Below are 20,684 nucleotides of genomic sequence, written 5' to 3'. Positions count from 1 at the left end.
CACAAAGCTAAAAGACAAAGATGTCCACTACTCCCAATTTTGGGCCTGGTGCATGAATGAAGGTTTCAAAAGAAGCTTAAAGTGTTACAAAAGAGATATATATATATATATATATATAAAATATATATATATATAATATATATATATATATAAAATATATATATATATAATATATATATATATATATATATATATATATATATATATATATATATATATATATATATATATATATATATATATATATATATATATATATATATATATATAAAGCATGTTATGCTTACCTGCTTTGTGCAAAAGTATTGCACAGAGCAGCTTCCAACCTCCTCTTCTGGATCCCCTACTGGCGATCCTGGCTCCTCCTCTTCTCCCCCTTGTAACACCTTAGCAAGCTGCTTGCTATAGGGGCACATGTGCATGCCCCCTCCGAGCTGTGTGCTTTTGGAGCCACGCGCTATAGACACATAGCGCGGCTTGGCCCTGGCCCCCACTTCCTCCTCACAGCATTTGATTGACAGCACCAGGTGCCAATCTCTCCTGCTGGTTGAGTCATTGTGTGAAGAGGAAGAAAGGGGAGATCCAGCCGGGGACAGTGCTAGATCGATTTAGGACCATTTAGTGAGTATTTAGGGAGGCGGGCGAGGACAGCAAACTGTAAAAATGTTTTACCTTAATGCAGGTGCATGAAGGTAAAAACTGTTTTGGCTTTAGAACCACTTTAAGAAACAAACACTGCTCTTTACCATAGGTCTGTACTTGCAATTACAAAATTGGGTTGGATGCGGAATACCACTTTTTTTTTTTCTCTTAAAAGATGAATGTTACCTTTCCGATAATTATAATACTGTAACTTCCCAGTTCACAGTCAAGGGATCAACAGCTCCCTGTGGCTCCAGACAGCCCAACAGTAAGTACTTACTCTTTCTCAGCCTAAACTGGTAATTGTATTATTTTTAGGCTCCATTCACACCTAGGCAGACAAATTTGCGGCGTTTTGTCGCCGCAAATCGCGGTACAAATAGCGGCGTTTTGTACCGCGATTTGCAGCGACAAAACGCCGGTATTGTCCGCCTAGATGTGCCCCAGATTGACCCCCTCTATGGAGATGCTTCCCATCTCCTAGCCGAAAGCCTAAAGCCGCCTGAAAAAAAGGTCCGGGACCTTTTTTCAGGCGGCAGGCGTGGAGATGTGAACCATCTCCATAGAGGGACATGTGTTTTCATCCCTCTGGCGGCAGCGGCGTAGCACTACAGGCGTTAAAACGCCTAGATGTGAATGGGGGCTAAGTGTGCCCTCCTAAGATTTAGCATTGCTCCCTACTACTTGTCATAACTAACTGAATTTGCCGTGCCGATACCTGTACACAAAGTCACCTGTCAGGGGCATAACTGGAAAGTCTAGAAAAGGGTCAGAATTCCAGTTATCTGCAGACAGCGTAACTATAAGCAAGTGTCACGATTCACACAGCATATTCAGGAAAAAATACCCATCTGCCATCAGTCTAATCATTTCTCCAGAACTGTATACCCAATGCCATAATGGCCCAAGACATGTTTCCTTGTACAGAGTTGCATCTACTGTGCCCCCACTGCATTTTTTCAAAAAAGGGAACGGCTGATACATACTTACATTTTTCTACAAAATTGCCCTCATGGAACTAGCACTGGCACATGTCTCATTAGAACGTAAACTACTGGGAAAGCATTTACACTGTATATTATACCCAAAGTTTCTGCCCGTTAACTCATTTTGTAGCCTTTCCAATGGGATCATGAATACTATGTCCAAAGTTCATGATTTTATTGTTTTCATTCTGCACATCAAATTTGTCAGAAATGTACAACGCCCCATTAATGAGTCTGGGATTTTCACTTTCTTGCCATTCAGAAGCAGTCATCCATTTACTGATCATTTCTCACAGAATACCCTCCAAATCTTTTATCCTATTATCTCCTCCAGCTGATTGAGCTGCATTCAACACATCTAGATTTCCCATTCTTCAATGGGTAATTCAGGTCTCTGTAGCATTAACGGTTTTTAAATTAAGTCAAATGTTAAAACTGCCAGCTATAATAATAATAATTTTTTTTCGCACATTTTATTTTCCACATTATTATTATTATTCGTTTCCACATTGTTATTTGCAGATGGTGGATTATTCATTGATGTTATGAATAATTTTCTATTGATTATTATGGAGAACTCGCCTTGCTTGCTCCTGCACATTCACCTACTATGCACAGTTACTAGCCTGAAATTTGCCATTTCTGTTTTAAAATCATATTTAGAATTATGCATCTCAAACGCATATTTTAAATCACCTAAAACTAATAGGTGAATGGCAGTGACTCTAGTAAGTCAAGTGTACCTATTTTTCCCCATACACAAAGATTTACACCAACACCGATAAAGTACAACAACATGCACTGTCTGACAATTTACCTAAAGCAAACCTGTCATGTATTAGTCATCAGAAGCAAAAAAAAAAAAAAGGTATGTACAGTTACTTCTTATGTCTGGCTTTTGGATCACTGGGTCCACATTAATACTTTATACGCAGGACAGGTTTGCAAACAAATTCAGGAGAATTCACCAAAACACATTTAGATTAGATTTTGTCACATCCCTAAGCTTATATATTCAAAAGAAGATCAAGTGTGCTACGTCATTCAATTAGGATTCTTTACTAAAACCACATTGTGCCTGCATATAGAATAACAGCATATCGTTTTTTACATACATTATGGCATAGAATTGAATTAATGACACAATGGCAGCACTTACAATATATGTAATCCAAATAACTGGGTATGTGGGGTTTCCACTTATGTTGTACATTTTAACCAAAGTACATGTTTACATCATACGGGGGTTGATTTACTAAAACTGGAACACTCAGAATGGTAGCCATTCAGCTTCTAACTTCAGCTTGTTCAATTAAGCTTTGGTCAGAAAAAAAAAAATGGAAGCCAATTGGTTTCTATGCAGAGCTACACCAGATTTTGCACTCTGTAGTTTTAGTAAATCATCCCACTAACAGAATAGTGCTTACTTACATTTTTGTTTTTTTAACCAACATCCTTATTTCCAAAAATTACAAAGGCATGTTTTCTGGAGAAGGGTCAGTATGATACGCGAGGTGGCATGAGCAAGCAATTCAAATACACTGAACTAGACAACTCAAGAGTATAGCAAAATGTAGAACAAACAACGATACTAGTTTGGAGTAGGGTTTTAAACATATCCTCTATATGGCACATCAAAAAATAAAAAGAAAACACAAATAACCTGTGTCCACTACCACTGTCGGTATGTTAAATATAGCCCAGATTTAAAAAAAAAAAAAAAAATTTATAGGTTCAGAATAATTAAGGCGTTTTGATATAATTAGTTAAAAAATGTTTTTTTTCAGCCCTCAAGCACACAAACGGGGAAACATCTATAAAAATGCAATAACGTATGTTCCACTGTACAAGCACACCTATTCTTTTTGTTTCTTATTAGCCAATACTTGCCCTCAAATACATGCAACCCAAAAGTAAGCCTACAGTGAGCCTACGTTGCAAGAGGTAGCAGGTTTTCAATAACCAAGATGTTGGGTAAAGTGCCCTGTGAGCAAACTGTGAACATTTAGAAAAAATAGTATCATTAAGTAAGGTGTCATCACATCACAAAAAACAGAGATCACATATTCCATTGTCACAGTTTGTAAGTTCACGTGATTGACCACATGGCAGAAAAGGAGTCAGGTTAGTTGGAGCTGCAGTGCATCATGATAGGACACAAGCAAAAAAGCACTATGGGAATAGAAACGTGTAAAAGTGTGTCAAAAGGTGACATAGTTACACGTTGGTATTAAAAGCTTCGTACAGAAAAATATTAAAAATACTGGATTTAGAGTTCTAACTGAAGAAAAATTCCCCATTTCCTAGTTCTGCAAAAAAAAAAAAAAAGTTTGCTTACAAGTACAAAAAGTTTGCTGAAAATTTCAACAGATATTTCAGGAGCGAAGTTGCTTTCCGATACTTTTGCTTTATATTACAGTAAAAATACTTGAACACAATGTTAATATTGGCTGGCTTACTGAGATGCGCCAGTCATTTTACAGTATAACCCATCATAGCACTACGTAAAAAAAAAAAAAAAATTCATATATAGGATCTTAGTATTGGCTAACTTTACAAAATGAAACGGTTTCTGAAAATCTTTAGTTAATTTTTGATGATTAAATTGTTGGGACACAAAAAGTCTAAAATAAAAGGAGAGATTATTAGTTTAACTGCAATGTTAATGGTTTTATAATGCTGTAGCCTAAGAAGTTAGGAAATTAAGGTCGTAGTACATATGGGAGATGAATATGAACACTAAATAGCTGTCTGTGAAGGTTTAACAGGCAAATATTTCTATCATACCACTTAGGAAACGGAAACTGGGTTAGTCAGAACATAGTAAAGATGATCATGGCACAAATACGTAGGAAATGGGGGAAACATTAGTGAACCATGAATGTGTCCATGTCACACAAAAAGGGAAAAAAAAATCACAGCATACACAATCCATTGCTGAACAACTAAATATCAGAGGCCCAGTGGAGTTAATCACTTTCAGGGATGCCCTTTTTGCTGGATGCTTCTCAGGACAGGAGAAGAAAGGAGATTAGGAGAAAAGATGGAGTCCGTAGGGTGAACCGATCATCTGACGTCCGGAAGGGAACTCTGGCTAGGCAGGGGGATGGCTCCATTGTTAGGGTGGCAGTTCTGCCTCAGACTTTGGAAGTAGGATGCCTGCACTGGTTTGTGTCCCTGCAAAGCATGAACAGCCTCCTCAATGCTGAACCAGCGGCGCTTCCGCCCTATAAAAACGTGGCTTGAATTATCTTACATTATAAAACACAGGTACAATTTAAAATCATTAGTTTGTTAGAATTATTGCAACTATCTGCAGATTAACTTATCCCACATACCAATGCTAACAGAATCCTCCCAATCATCCAGGACCTCAGTCACAGTCAGGACATAGACAAATGTTCTGTGTTTCCTCTCAAAGTTCTGTAGAGAAATACATTTTGAAGGGAAAAAAAAAAAGTAATCATCTTTGCATGGACAAAACATTGCCATTTGATGTAAAATAAGCTTTAAAAAGAAAAAAATGTTATTGCGCTAATCGTTTCTGATCGTTATTGCGCGTTTCGCAATTATTGCGTCATCAGGGCTTTCCTGATGACGCAATAATTGCGAAACGCGTAGAAGCTGTCTGGACACACACGGAGGGGGAAGCACATCAACGCGCTAAGACCATTTGTAGCAATACGCGAGGTCAGGAGCAGGGCTTGTAACCTCCCGAGACATCACACAAACGCTGGTCAGCGGCTAGAACGGTTGACACTGCCAGAGATACTCAGTGCCGGTCAGAGGCACCCTTTTCTGTAAGTGCATTTGTTTTTAATAAATTAATTTTACATACTACACTATGATGAGCCCCTTGTTTTTGAGGAAATAAGGACATCTTGTAAGAGGGAGAAGGAGGAATACCAGTGACGGAATGAGAAAGACACCATTGTGGGGCTTTTAATTATCCGGGGTCTGGTGAGTGTTGAGTTTAACCATTGGTGATGGTGGCACATCTTTGTCGGGTGGAAGAGACAGTTGCACCTTTCTATATGTAACCAGCATTACCAGCATTTGAACCCACATATCCTATTGGACCACATGGGGCAATAGAAATATTGACTGTTTCAGGGTTGGATTCCCCAGTGCAGCCGGTGCACTTTGTATTTGACATTTGGAACTTTTTTCACTTCTGTTTCTTGTTTTTTTGTTTGTATTTTTGTCTTGGCTTTTTTAATTGTGGCCAGCCTTGAGCCTCATAAAGGGCCATTTTTTTCCTATATAGGAATATTATGGTGTATAGAAGCTTAAGCTGACATCAAACTTTGGGGTGCACTCTAACTATTGAGCTCACTGCACTATTTATGCTATATATATATATATATATATATATATATATATATATATATATATATATATATATATATATATAGATATAGAATTTCACATTTATATGTATATATTTTTTTGTATTTTTTATCCATTCGTTTCGGCATAAGATTGATTGATTCGCACAAGTTTATTCACATAGCATATCGGGCATATAGCTGTACCTGATATAATATATTTTTTTTATATGGTTGTTTGTGCACTAAAATAGTTCACAGTATATGACACATCTCCAGGGAGTACTTTCTTTGGAGAGCTAGATCAGCGCAATAACATTTTTTCTTTTTATGCACACCTAATCCCTCTATTGAGGGTTTATACAGTATTGCAGCAGATCACGCACAGTTTCTTTTGCGCCGGTGACACTTAAAATACCTAAAATATGAGCTTTACTCATAATATTAATTACAGTAATTTACACTTATAAATGGATGTTAACTTCAAAGTGAAATAACTGTCCTGCAGAAAGCAATGCCTCTAGGTCAGGTTGTGGTCTGTGCCAAAGAGCCAGCTCTGCCTAAACATCACTTCTACAAAAATAGAGATAGATATAGATTATATATACACACACACACACACACACACACACACACACTTTAATTTATATATATATATATATATATATATATATATATATATATATATATATATATATATATATATATATATATATATGTGCCTGTTCACATAGGTGTGATGCGGGAACACTGCGAATTTACTGCGGGTTCCCAAATTGCACCGACTCGCATGGCAGTTCACACTGCCATATGCAAATTTCTGTGAGTGTCAATACAATGTTAATGACACCCCAATTTCAGCTCACTGCGAACTGACATGAATCGAATCGCATGGGTGTGAACACTCATGCAAAATTGATTCTGGTGCAGACCAAAAAAAAAAAAAAAAGAAGGTCCTGTGCGGTTTTGGTCCGAATGCGATGCAAAATTCAGCCATGCTAGCTGTATGGCTGAAACCGCATCGCACGGACATTGCATGTGATCTGCAGTGCGAATCACTTACAATCTTGCAGAACGCACCTGTGTGAACCGTCACTTAAGCGAAAAAAATAAATACTGTATTTATTGGCGTATAACGCTCACTTTTTTACCCTGAAATTAGAGGGTAAACTGTGCCTGCATGTTATAAGCAGGAGGCTGTGGAAAGTTGTTTTCCTGAAACTTCCCTCTTAAAGTTAGGGTGCGTGTTATACGCCGATAAATACGGTAATTGTTTTTGGAACACAGCACCAAACATTAGTTATGTGTATGGGTGTGTATACCTGCAACTGGCCGCTTCTGACAAAAGTCTTTGTGCAATTGTTTGCTCACAGCCACTGGATAATGCCCTGAGCAGCTGTGAAAGTTAATAGAAACTACTGCCATTTAGAAAAGTTATGCTGCTTGCCCTCCCACCCTCCTAATTCATAGAACTCATCTTACTATCACACAATGCATTATGTTATGTGACTTGGCTGGAGAAATGTAGTCATTCAACTACTCCAACTAATGGGTACACACCAATACACAAGAAAAAAAAACTAAGCTTTGCAAAGCACTGGGTGTAGAGATACCCCTAAAAATGACAGGGATTATCAATTATGTCATGGAAATTTTATGAATATGTATTTAATATGTATTGTCATAGTGTGAAGCATATGCTTCAGTGTAATTCTCCCTGCTTGTTTTAGTTATATTGTGTGTGTTAGAGGTAAAAAGGGTTCATGTGTTACAGGCTGATTGAGATGTTAATGACCCTTCTTCAGCCAGCTCCCTAGTTCAAATGGTAATTGATTTATTGTGTGTGTGTGTGAGAAGGAGACTGGCCTTACTGTTTACAATGATTAGATAAGTGGTATGTTAATTATTCTGATTGCTTCAGTGTAGTAATTACCTCCACTGATGTCATTATCTAAAGAAATGTGTCTGCATAGTCGGCTCCGACGTGTCTCCTATAATCATCTGTATGGAAGCCCCAGTGTGAGGGGGGGGGCGGAGATTTGTCATTGTAACAGTTTTGGAAATTACATATAAGCTCTGTGTTATACCATTAAAGTCTGTCTTGTTCTAGCAGTAAGCCTGGACTCATGTGTGGCTTAATGGGCGATCTCAGGAATATTCCTCCTAGTGGAATATTGGGTGATGTTCTTATGGAAGAAGGGAATCTTTGACGGGGATATCATACCAATACCGTCACAATTGGTTGGCAGCAGCGGGATTTTCCCTTCTACTCTCCTTTACACCCGGATTCCAAGCAGACACTGGAAGAACTACTGGAAGTTCGTGGAAGGATTGCTAGCAACAAAACCAAGCGGGTCATCATAGCAGAATCAATGGAGCTAGACCAGGAGGACGGGATTGCAGCAACGCCAGCAGTACAAGAGATGGAGACACCAGTGATTCAGGAGGAGGAATCGCCAGCCAACAAGCTAATGAGAGAGAAGCTAGCATGGTTCGGTCCAAACCCAACGGCGGATGTGGTGCTGAGAGTGATGGAGCTACAGGAGGCTAAAGAAATAAGGGACGCAGAACTACAGTTAAAACTGGCAGCAGTCCGACAAGCGGCCGCACATTCTCCAAACAGTGAGTACAGCACAGCAGACACAAGGAAGATTCCGTTTAGCGCTTTTAAAGCTTTTGATGAAAAGGACTGTGAAATTGATAACTACCTGGCAGATTTTGAGAGACAATGTAACCTGCACCGAATAGCTAGAGGAGAGTGGGTTGCAATATTGTCAGGCAAACTGTCAGGCAAAGCTTCTGATGCTTTCCGGACCATGCCAGATCAGGATATCCATAGCTACGCCCGGGTTAAAGAAGTGCTCCTGGCTCGTTATGCAGTAACCCCAGAGTCCCACCGACAGAAGTTCAGGGACTCACGCAAAACCACGGAAGACTCTTACGCGGAATGGGCATGACAGTTATCCCTGTCGGCCTCTAACTGGGTCAACAGCAGCCAGGCCACCACCACAGAGGACATTTTGCAACTAATGCTCCTGGAGCAATTTTACAATCACATCCAGACGGATGTCAAAGATTGGGTGAGAGATCGCAGGCCCATGACTCTACCAGAGGCCGCGAAGTTGGCGGATGAATATGCGGATACTCGCAAGACAAACCAGGTCACACCACGGGTACAACCTCCACGACCAACGGCGCCCTCACACCCACCAGCCGCTAGATACCAACCTCCTAACAGACCGGTGACATCTAGCCCTCGCTATCCACGCCAGGAGGACAACGAACAACGCTGCTTCCGGTGCAAACAGCTGGGTCACTTCAAGCAGAATTGCCCCATGAATGACAACACCAGGTCAAATTGGTCTCAACCTGGGTACCGCCCACCAGCAGCAGCCCATTGTGTAGACTCGGCTTGGGATCCCCAGGAGCTGGGTGAGGAAGAACCATTGGGCACCCCTTACGAAGTCCTCACGGTACAATCTGTTATTACGGACAACAGGGAACACCATTGTCAGCTGGTCATGGGCGACAGCCATGAGCCGGAGGGGCCCTGGAGGGAGCTGGGCAGAAAGAGGCACCGCCGGCCACCCTCCAAGAAGAAGAGGTCCTGGAAGCCGTATAACAAGCTGACCTGGGAGGAGAAGAAGCGACTGGAGGAGAGGGAGTCGCAGCGGGCATCCCAGATGCGGGCCGAGATGTTCGCCAAGGGCCCACCGGTGGCCCCTTACACCACCACCCAGTTCCTGATGATGAAGGACCACGTGGAGAGCCTGCAGGACATGAGCAAGCAGGAGCTGATCCGTGAGTACATAGAGCTGGAGGAGTGCATAAGCCGCATGGAGGAGGAGAACAACCAACTGAGGTTACAGCCCCCCAGGCTCCATGAACTGGAGATGGAGCTGGAGAAGCTCAAAGAGGAGAACCGGCGGCTGCGGAGGGAGCAGAGGGTGGCTGACCCTATGGGGCATTGATCCCCCCCCCCGGACTCTGAGCACCAGTGCTACAGCATTTCAACAAATATAACTTTTTCTTTTTATCTCCTGTGATTGTCACTTCAGAGCCATAACCTGCCCCTCCCATAGCGGGACACCTAGACGGCGGCGCACAGACCCATTCGCCGTCTTCACACTGACTTCTGGTGACTCTACAGATTGCACAAAGACTTGGGGACTGACCGGCGTGTGATCTGATGACCCGGTGGCATACCTGAGTCTGAAACAGTTGCCAAGGGAGGTCAGTCACGCCAAATGGAGTTAACATCGGACTAAAAGCTCTGAACCCGTCAACCCTACTGGACCAGGGAAGGTCCAACCGGGTTTGCCGGAGCAGGGAGAAAAAGGGGGGCCATTGTGAAGCATATGCTTCAGTGTAATTCTCCCTGCTTGTTTTAGTTATATTGTGTGTGTTAAAGGTAAAAAGGGTTCATGTGTTACAGGCTGATTGAGATGTTAATGACCCTTCTTCAGCCAGCTCCCTAGTTCAAATGGTAATTGATTTATTGTGTGTGTGAAGGAGACCGGCCTTACTGTTTACAATGTGTAAGGTGAAAATTCCGCGCCTAACTAATAAAATAATTAATAAACAATAATATAAGCTGCTCCTCACAGACAATAAAAATTGTACATATGTGAAAATAGAAAATAGAGGGCGCTAAGCCCATACAAATACTATGTATAGTGCCGTGAACCAATCCAATATGATTGGCAATTAATTAACACTCCCTGGTGAATAATTAGATAAAAAATGAAAAATAAATAAAATAAAGTCCCATATATTGCAGACAGCGCTGCACATTCAGAAAAAAACACAGCGTGAAAGTTCCAATGTGATCAATTTGAATATGTAAATCCCACACAATAGGGGAAATTGTTGCAGTCCACTATGTTCGTTGTGATTTTCTTTAAGAGGAGAGAAAGTGCCACCACCGCTCTATATAACTTCAATTCCACCCAAGGTGCTTGATATTAAATTGCTCTTACCAGAGCTAGTTGACCAGTTTAATGAAAAAGTGGTCAAACTAGCTTTTGCAGGATTGTGCCTGCGCACATGAGGATATGGACAACCAATAGACAGATCCAGGAGCTCCACATGAGATACGTTATGCAAGAGAAGAAAGCCAGGAAAGCCAATAGCGTAATAACGTTTATTAAAAGTATTAAAAAACACATGAAAACAGCCAAATGGCCTCTTACTTCCAAGGGTGCCCACCCGGCACTGAGGCTGCGGACTTGTCACCGCCAATCTGCGGTTTCAAATGTGGGATTCGAAAAAGGGGTGGAAGCCGCCGCTGTCTCACCGCCGATGGATCCTTGCCGACACTCCACAGCGCAGGGGGGACGTCACGTGACCAGGTCTGCCTCCGACGTACGTTTCGTTATGCTAACGTCATCAGGGGGCGTACCTGGTCACTAAAGCATCATGGTATATGTAGTAAGTGCGGGCCGGTCATTGGTCAAAAGGAAAATCAATTTAAGATTCAGCCTCGGTGCCGCGATCGCATTCACAGGTATACAGCACACATATAGACAGGTTCTACATCTGGAAATCTATAGACGAAGGTATATTTTACGTATAGGCCTATAAAAGTGACTCCTATAGCCCCGCAATTTGAACCCAAAAAACGGCACAGAAAGAGCACGGTTTTAACTAAACCGCTACTCTCGCATCCCTCCGGACGTGCACAGTCATTGGAATATAATCAGATGAAATAAAATGGCTCTCAATATATTAATTAAAAAATTAAATATATCATGGCCTAGGTAGGACCAGAGATAATATATATAATTACACTAGACCATAAGTATGGACATTAACAATAATAGAAGATATTAAAAGAAAATATAGGAAAAGGGGAAGACCCAAGTAAAGAGAGTTCCCCTGACTCCCTCTGGGAGTACATCTTATATCCAACATCCAACTATAAATCCGAATCAAACCATAAAAATAAACATAATTCCAAACTAGAGAATGTGATAAATTGGTGATCACATTTCCTGGTAAATATATAAATATAAAAAATGTGAAAAATTAGGAAACATTTAATTTAAACATTATAAAACACAAATGTATACTAAATAAAGAGTGATAAAACAGAGAATTTTGGTTCTGAAAAACTCTGAGTAAATTTGGCAGAAAATTGGGTTAGTCATCAGTCAAAAAACAATTGAGATCAAGTTCAACGTTTAATCCTGATGGTTGCATGGTACGTAATTTATGTACCCATTTCATTTCGTTTTGAGAAACACTCCTCAGCATGTGTGTGCCGCGCCAATTTCTATCAATTTTATCTATACCATAAAAGGTGCAGAGACTAGGGTCACTAGCATGGTGGCTGGCAAAATGTTTTGACACACTGTGGTTAGGAAAACTGTTTTTAATATTCTTTAGATGTTCATTAATACGGATCTTTAATTGACGTGTAGTTCTTCCCACGTACTGTAAATTACATGGACATTCGATCACGTATGTGACGTGATCAGATCCACATGTGATCAGGGGTTTGATTTTAAACAATTCCCCCGTCACATTGGATCTGAACTCCGTTTTTTTCTTTTTATCACCAGGATTGCGTGTGGTTCTGCAGGCCTTGCATCTTGTGCAATGGTGGAAACCAGATCCATCCAAGAAAGTGACCAACTTCCTTGGTGGATCGGGAACATTGGGAGCAATTTTGTTCCTCAGACCTGGAGCCCTTTTGTAAATGAATTTTGGCACTTTTGGGATGGATGTGATGAGATCTCTATCCTTTCTCAAAATGTGCCAATGACGTTTAAAAACTGATTCAACTTGGCGATATTGCCTATGAAACCCAGAGATGAAAGGTACTTCGTTTTTATACTCTTTCTTTGGTTTAGGGACCAACAGTGATTGTCTGTCCAGAACTGCCACTTGGTCATAGGCTTGTTTTAATGTTACTTCAGAGTACCCTTTCTCTAAAAATCTGGTGGTTAGAAGCTTGGCCTGTGTCTCAAAATCTTCTTCAATGTCACAGTTTCAGCCTCATAAATTGTCCTTTAGGGACTGCCCCTATCCAAGATGGATGGTGGCAACTGTGGGTGGGTACAAACCCATTCCTATCTGTAGGCTTGAAATAGGTAAGCGTTATGAATTTGAAGCCACTCTTTTTTATAGTGAGATCCAAATAATTGACAGAGGACATACTGGTTTCAGCTACAAACGTAAGGCCATACTTGTTTTGGTTCATTTGTGTTATAAAGATCTTTAGATCTTCTTCAGAGCCCTCCCAAAAGAGGACAATGTCATCGATATAGCGCTTATAGAATTTCAATGACTTAGGTCGATTTGAAAAAATTGTTTCGTGTTCCCACTTATTTAAAACAACATTCGCGACACTAGGTGCATAACGTGCACCCATGGCTACACCACCAACCTGATTATAAAACTGATTATTTGCCCAAAAATAATTGTTTTTCATCGCTAATTCAAGTCCTCTTATTAGATAATTGATTTGTGCCTTTTTTAGCTTGGAAAACTTGTTTAGAGCCCATCGAAGAGCAACCAGAGCATCAGTATGTCTAATGTTTGTGTAGAGTGATTCGATATCCACCGTTACCATAATCGTATGCTCGGTGGCTGGTAAGGTTTGAAGTACCAATATCAAATCTCTACTATCTTTTAAGTATGATGGACTCTGTGAAACCAGTGGCTTGAAGAAACCATCAAGGTACTCTCCTAGCCGAGAGAACAGGGAACCTATCCCGCTGATTATAGGTCTACCAGGGGGATTCACCTTATTCTTATGGATCTTAGGTAGGGTGTATAGGACTGGGATCCTAGGTGCATGTAAAACAATATAATCAGCTTCTTTTGGGTTTAGGATACCTCTTTCGAGTCCCTCATTAACCCAAACAATCAGCAAATTACTGAGCCTAGATGTGGGATCGCACCCAAGGAGCTGATAAGTTTTACTATCATCTAATTGATTTTGCATTTCTTGATAATAATATTCTTTTTTGAGAATCACAAGGCCACCGCCCTTATCGGCCGGTCTAACCACGATATTTTTATTACTTTCTATTGTTTTAATGGCTTCTCTGAAGTGTTTTGAGGAGTTAGAAGGCACAACTTTTAAATCACGTATATCATCTTGGACTAGGGTACGAAAGACTTCGATATAGTGGTTGGAGCCTCGGTGCGGATTAAAGACAGACTGATTCCTCAGGCTGCTATGAATAAATTTTTCCGGGCTTTTGGGTCTAGATTCCTGGAGATTTGCAAAATATTTTTTAATATTAAGTTTCCTAATGTGTTTCTCTATATCGATAAAGACTTCAAATTTATCGATATCTTTGTTTGGTGCAAACTTCAATCCCTGTTGGAGAACTTCTAATTCTGAGTTGGAAAATTCTACTTCTGCCAAATTAAAAATCCCCTCACTCATTCTAGCCTTTTTCTTTTTCTCTCTCCCTCTTCCTCGTCGTCCTCTCTTTCTGAATATTCTTTTTGAGGAAGGGGGGATCTGGGGGGGATACGATACGTATCCTTTCACCCCCTCCCATCCCCCCCCCCTGGTGCTGATTGTAATAGGGTGCAGGTCGGCCTCGAAAATTGCCCCTATGGCCCCCCCGAGGGGGTCTGGGTGGATACTGTGGACGATATGATTCGTAGTAATAATGATCCGGACCTCTATCATCTAGGGGGCCGAATCTATTATAGGTATCTAATGGCTGAGGATAAGGATGACCATAAGCATTAGGAGGAGGATACGTAGAGGGTTTGTAATAAGGGGTCGAAGGTTTGGAATTATTTTTAATAGCTGATTTTTTTGGGGTGCTGGATATTTGTACTTTTTTCTTTTCTACATTTTTGGTAGGCTGGCAGGGAAGTTCTCCATCTAGACTGATCTCATGGGAGTCACTTACTCTGAGAGTGTCTTGCCACTTATAAACCTTGTTCTCTTCAAAATCTTTTACATCTCTCTGGTATTTCTTTAATTTTTTATTTTTAATTTCACTGTCATATTTAGATAGGTGTACTTGTAGAAGTTTTGATTTTTCCATATATTCACTATTGGCAATAAATGGCTCCATTTTTTTCTTAAGGTCTGCGATTTTGGAATCCAGAAGTATGTTTTTGGCTTTACGTCTCCGGACCATAAGCTGCATAAGCTTCTGTTCGCAGGCATTAAAAAATTGGTACCATTCTTCAAGTGATTGTAAGCTGTCATTCCCATCATTGGGACCGACATCCCATCTAAGGCGCCTGGGGGTGAGGTTTTTGCTTATGTATAATTCAAAAGAAGCAATGTCCCACCACACTCTGATCTGTTTCTCCATGTCAAATTGTAACTCTTTAAAACCCTTTTCTAGATCAATATTGGGACTTGGGGTTTCTTGAAAAATTTCTTCTAAATTAATATGGCGTTCTCTCATAAAATTGAAAACATCCATGGCTGCGTGAAGATGAGGTTCAAAATAAAATAAGAATTAAAAATTTGAAACCTGACAATGTGTAAGGTGAAAATTCCGCGCCTAACTAATAAAATAATTAATAAACAATAATATAAGCTGCTCCTCACAAACAATAAAAATTGTACATATGTGAAAATAGAAAATAGAGGGCGCTAAGCCCATACAAATACTATGTATAGTGCCGTGAACCAATCCAATATGATTGGCAATTAATTAACACTCCCTGGTGAATAATTAGATAAAAAATGAAAAATAAATAAAATAAAGTCCCATATATTGCAGACAGCGCTGCACATTCAGAAAAAAACACAGCGTGAAAGTTCCAATGTGATCAATTTGAATATGTAAATCCCACACAATAGGGGAAATTGTTGCAGTCCACTATGTTCGTTGTGATTTTCTTTAAGAGGAGAGAAAGTGCCACCACCGCTCTATATAACTTCAATTCCACCCAAGGTGCTTGATATTAAATTGCTCTTACCAGAGCTAGTTGACCAGTTTAATGAAAAAGTGGTCAAACTAGCTTTTGCAGGATTGTGCCTGCGCACATGAGGATATGGACAACCAATAGACAGATCCAGGAGCTCCACATGGGATACGTTATGCAAGAGAAGAAAGCCAGGAAAGCCAATAGCGAAATAACGTTTATTAAAAGTATTAAAAAACACATGAAAACAGCCAAATGGCCTCTTACTTCCAAGGGTGCCCACCCGGCACTGAGGCTGCGGACTTGTCACCGCCAATCTGCGGTTTCAAATGTGGGATTCGAAAAAGGGGTGGAAGCCGCCGCTGTCTCACCGCCGATGGATCCTTGCCGACACTCCACAGCGCAGGGGGGGACGTCACGTGACCACGTCTGCCTCCGACGTACGTTTCGTTATGCTAACGTCATCAGGGGGGCGGAGCTGGTCACTAAAGCATCATGGTATATGTAGTAAGTGCGGGCCGGTCATTGGTCAAAAGGAAAATCAATTTAAGATTCAGCCTCGGTGCCGCGATCGCATTCACAGGTATACAGCACACATATAGACAGGTTCTACATCTGGAAATCTATAGACGAAGGTATATTTTACGTATAGGCCTATAAAAGTGACTCCTATAGCCCCGCAATTTGAACCCAAAAAACGGCACAGAAAGAGCATGACGAGGAAGAGGGAGAGAGAAAAAGAAAAAGGCTAGAATGAGTGAGGGGATTTTTAATTTGGCAGAAGTAGAATTTTCCAACTCAGAATTAGAAGTTCTCCAACAGGGATTGAAGTTTGCACCAAACAAAGATATCGATAAATTTGAAGTCTTTATCGATATAGAGAAACACATTAGGAAACTTAATATTAAAAAATATTTTGCAAATCTCCAGGAATCTAGACCCAAAAGCCCGGAAAAAATTTATTCATAGCAGCCTGAGGAATCAGTCTGTCTTTAATCCGCACCGAGGCTCCAACCACTATATCGAAGTCTTTCGTACCCTAGTCCAAGATGATATACGTGATTTAAAAGTTGTGCCTTCTAACTCCTCAAAACACTTCAGAGAAGCCATTAAAACAATAGAAAGTAATAAAAATATCGTGGTTAGACCGGCCGATAAGGGCGGTGGCCTTGTGATTCTCAAAAAAGAATATTATTATCAAGAAATGCAAAATCAATTAGATGATAGTAAAACTTATCAGCTCCTTGGGTGCGATCCCACATCTAGGCTCAGTAATTTGCTGATTGTTTGGGTTAATGAGGGACTCGAAAGAGGTATCCTAAACCCAAAAGAAGCTGATTATATTGTTTTACATGCACCTAGGATCCCAGTCCTATACACCCTACCTAAGATCCATAAGAATAAGGTGAATCCCCCTGGTAGACCTATAATCAGCGGGATAGGTTCCCTGTTCTCTCGGCTAGGAGAGTACCTTGATGGTTTCTTCAAGCCACTGGTTTCACAGAGTCCATCATACTTAAAAGATAGTAGAGATTTGATATTGGTACTTCAAACCTTACCAGCCACCGAGCATACGATTATGGTAACGGTGGATATCGAATCACTCTACACAAACATTAGACATACTGATGCTCTGGTTGCTCTTCGATGGGCTCTAAACAAGTTTTCCAAGCTAAAAAAGGCACAAATCAATTATCTAATAAGAGGACTTGAATTAGCGATGAAAAACAATTATTTTTGGGCAAATAATCAGTTTTATAATCAGGTTGGTGGTGTAGCCATGGGTGCACGTTATGCACCTAGTGTCGCGAATGTTGTTTTAAATAAGTGGGAACACGAAACAATTTTTTCAAATCGACCTAAGTCATTGAAATTCTATAAGCGCTATATCGATGACATTGTACTCTTTTGGGAGGGCTCTGAAGAAGATCTAAAGATCTTTATAACACAAATGAACCAAAACAAGTATGGCCTTACGTTTGTAGCTGAAACCAGTATGTCCTCTGTCAATTATTTGGATCTCACTATAAAAAAGAGTGGCTTCAAATTCATAACGCTTACCTATTTCAAGCCTACAGATAGGAATGGGTTTGTACCCACCCACAGTTGCCACCATCCATCTTGGATAGGGGCAGTCCCTAAAGGACAATTTATGAGGCTGAAACTGTGACATTGAAGAAGATTTTGAGACACAGGCCAAGCTTCTAACCACCAGATTTTTAGAGAAAGGGTACTCTGAAGTAACATTAAAACAAGCCTATGACCAAGTGGCAGTTCTGGACAGACAATCACTGTTGGTCCCTAAACCAAAGAAAGAGTATAAAAACGAAGTACCTTTCATCTCTGGGTTTCATAGGCAATATCGCCAAGTTGAATCAGTTTTTAAACGTCATTGGCACATTTTGAGAAAGGATAGAGATCTCATCACATCCATCCCAAAAGTGCCAAAATTCATTTACAAAAGGGCTCCAGGTCTGAGGAACAAAATTGCTCCCAATGTTCCCGATCCACCAAGGAAGTTGGTCACTTTCTTGGATGGATCTGGTTTCCACCATTGCACAAGATGCAAGGCCTGCAGAACCACACGCAATCCTGGTGATAAAAAGAAAAAAACGGAGTTCAGATCCAATGTGACGGGGGAATTGTTTAAAATCAAACCCCTGATCACATGTGGATCTGATCACGTCACATACGTGATCGAATGTCCATGTAATTTACAGTACGTGGGAAGAACTACACGTCAATTAAAGATCCGTATTAATGAACATCTAAAGAATATTAAAAACAGTTTTCCTAACCACAGTGTGTCAAAACATTTTGCCAGCCACCATGCTAGTGACCCTAGTCTCTGCACCTTTTATGGTATAGATAAAATTGATAGAAATTGGCGCGGCACACACATGCTGAGGAGTGTTTCTCAAAACGAAATGAAATGGGTACATAAATTACGTACCATGCAACCATCAGGATTAAACGTTGAACTTGATCTCAATTGTTTTTTGACTGATGACTAACCCAATTTTCTGCCAAATTTACTCAGAGTTTTTCAGAACCAAAATTCTCTGTTTTATCACTCTTTATTTAGTATACATTTGTGTTTTATAATGTTTAAATTAAATGTTTCCTAATTTTTCACATTTTTTATATTTATATATTTACCAGGAAATGTGATCACCAATTTATCACATTCTCTAGTTTGGAATTATGTTTATTTTTATGGTTTGATTCGGATTTATAGTTGGATGTTGGATATAAGATGTACTCCCAGAGGGAGTCAGGGGAACTCTCTTTACTTGGGTCTTCCCCTTTTCCTATATTTTCTTTTAATATCTTCTATTATTGTTAATGTCCATACTTATGGTCTAGTGTAATTATATATATTATCTCTGGTCCTACCTAGGCCATGATATATTTAATTTTTTAATTAATATATTGAGAGCCATTTTATTTCATCTGATTATATTCCAATGACTGTGCACGTCCGGAGGGATGCGAGAGTAGCGGTTTAGTTAAAACCGTGCTCTTTCTGTGCCGTTTTTTGGGTTCAAATTGCGGGGCTATAGGAGTCACTTTTATAGGCCTATACGTAAAATATACCTTCGTCTATAGATTTCCAGATGTAGAACCTGTCTATATGTGTGCTGTATACCTGTGAATGCGATCGCGGCACCGAGGCTGAATCTTAAATTGATTTTCCTTTTGACCAATGACCGGCCCGCACTTACTACATATACCATGATGCTTTAGTGACCAGGTACGCCCCCCTGATGATGTTAGCATAACGAAACGTACGTCGGAGGCAGACCTGGTCACGTGACGTCCCCCCTGCGCTGTGGAGTGTCGGCAAGGATCCATCGGCGGTGAGACAGCGGCGGCTTCCACCCCTTTTTCGAATCCCACATTTGAAACCGCAGATTGGCGGTGACAAGTCCGCAGCCTCAGTGCCGGGTGGGCACCCTTGGAAGTAAGAGGCCATTTGGCTGTTTTCATGTGTTTTTTAATACTTTTAATAAACGTTATTACGCTATTGGCTTTCCTGGCTTTCTTCTCTTGCATAACGTATCCCATGTGGAGCTCCTGGATCTGTCTATTGGTTGTCCATATCCTCATGTGCGCAGGCACAATCCTGCAAAAGCTAGTTTGACCACTTTTTCATTAAACTGGTCAACTAGCTCTGGTAAGAGCAATTTAATATCAAGCACCTTGGGTGGAATTGAAGTTATATAGAGCGGTGGTGGCACTTTCTCTCCTCTTAAAGAAAATCACAACGAACATAGTGGACTGCAACAATTTCCCCTATTGTGTGGGATTTACATATTCAAATTGATCACATTGGAACTTTCACGCTGTGTTTTTTTCTGAATGTGCAGCGCTGTCTGCAATATATGGGACTTTATTTTATTTATTTTTCATTACTGTTTACAATGATTAGATAAGTGGTATGTTAATTATTCTGATTGCTTCAGTGTAGTAATTACCTCCACTGATGTCATTATCTAAAGAAATGTGTCTGCATAGTCGGCTCCGACATGTCTCCTATAATCATCTGTATGGAAGCCCCAGTGTGAGGGGGGGGCGGAGATTTGTCATTGTAACAGCTTTGGAAATTACATATAAGCTCTGTGTTATACCATTAAAGTCTGTCTTGTTCTAGCAGTAAGCCTGGACTCATGTGTGGCTTAATGGGCGATCTCAGGAATATTCCTCCTAGTGGAATATTGGGTGATGTTCTTATGGAAGAAGGGAATCTTTGACAGGGATATCATACCAATACCGTCACACATAGTGTCTATCAGTGTTAGTTCTCCCGAAACTCGTTCTAAAGAGCAGACTGACGCTGGTTGAATCCCGTCTGGTAGTGGAAAACCTC

The 20,684-nt window shown here is 40.5% G+C and overlaps 1 protein-coding gene across 1 annotated transcript in view; it reads right to left on the bottom strand.

Annotated features, from left to right (window-relative positions):
* Positions 1-3,066: 3,066 nt before the first annotated feature.
* The window catches only part of NUDT3 (nudix hydrolase 3), a 61,659-nt gene continuing 44,041 nt past the window's right edge, over positions 3,067-20,684 (bottom strand). Inside the window, exons 4-5 of the mRNA XM_040337803.1 lie at positions 4,967-5,051; positions 3,067-4,855 (exon numbers count right to left, since the gene is read on the bottom strand). Of these exons, the coding sequence (XP_040193737.1) occupies positions 4,695-4,855; positions 4,967-5,051 (246 nt within the window). The 3' untranslated portion in view covers positions 3,067-4,694. The remainder of the gene's footprint in view (positions 4,856-4,966; positions 5,052-20,684) is intronic.

Source organism: Rana temporaria, chromosome 2, assembly GCF_905171775.1.
Source record: "Rana temporaria chromosome 2, aRanTem1.1, whole genome shotgun sequence".
Lineage (NCBI taxonomy): Eukaryota > Metazoa > Chordata > Amphibia > Anura > Ranidae > Rana > Rana temporaria.
The sequence above is the reverse complement of the archived record's forward strand: the minus strand, read 5'-3'. Positions and strand labels throughout refer to the sequence as shown.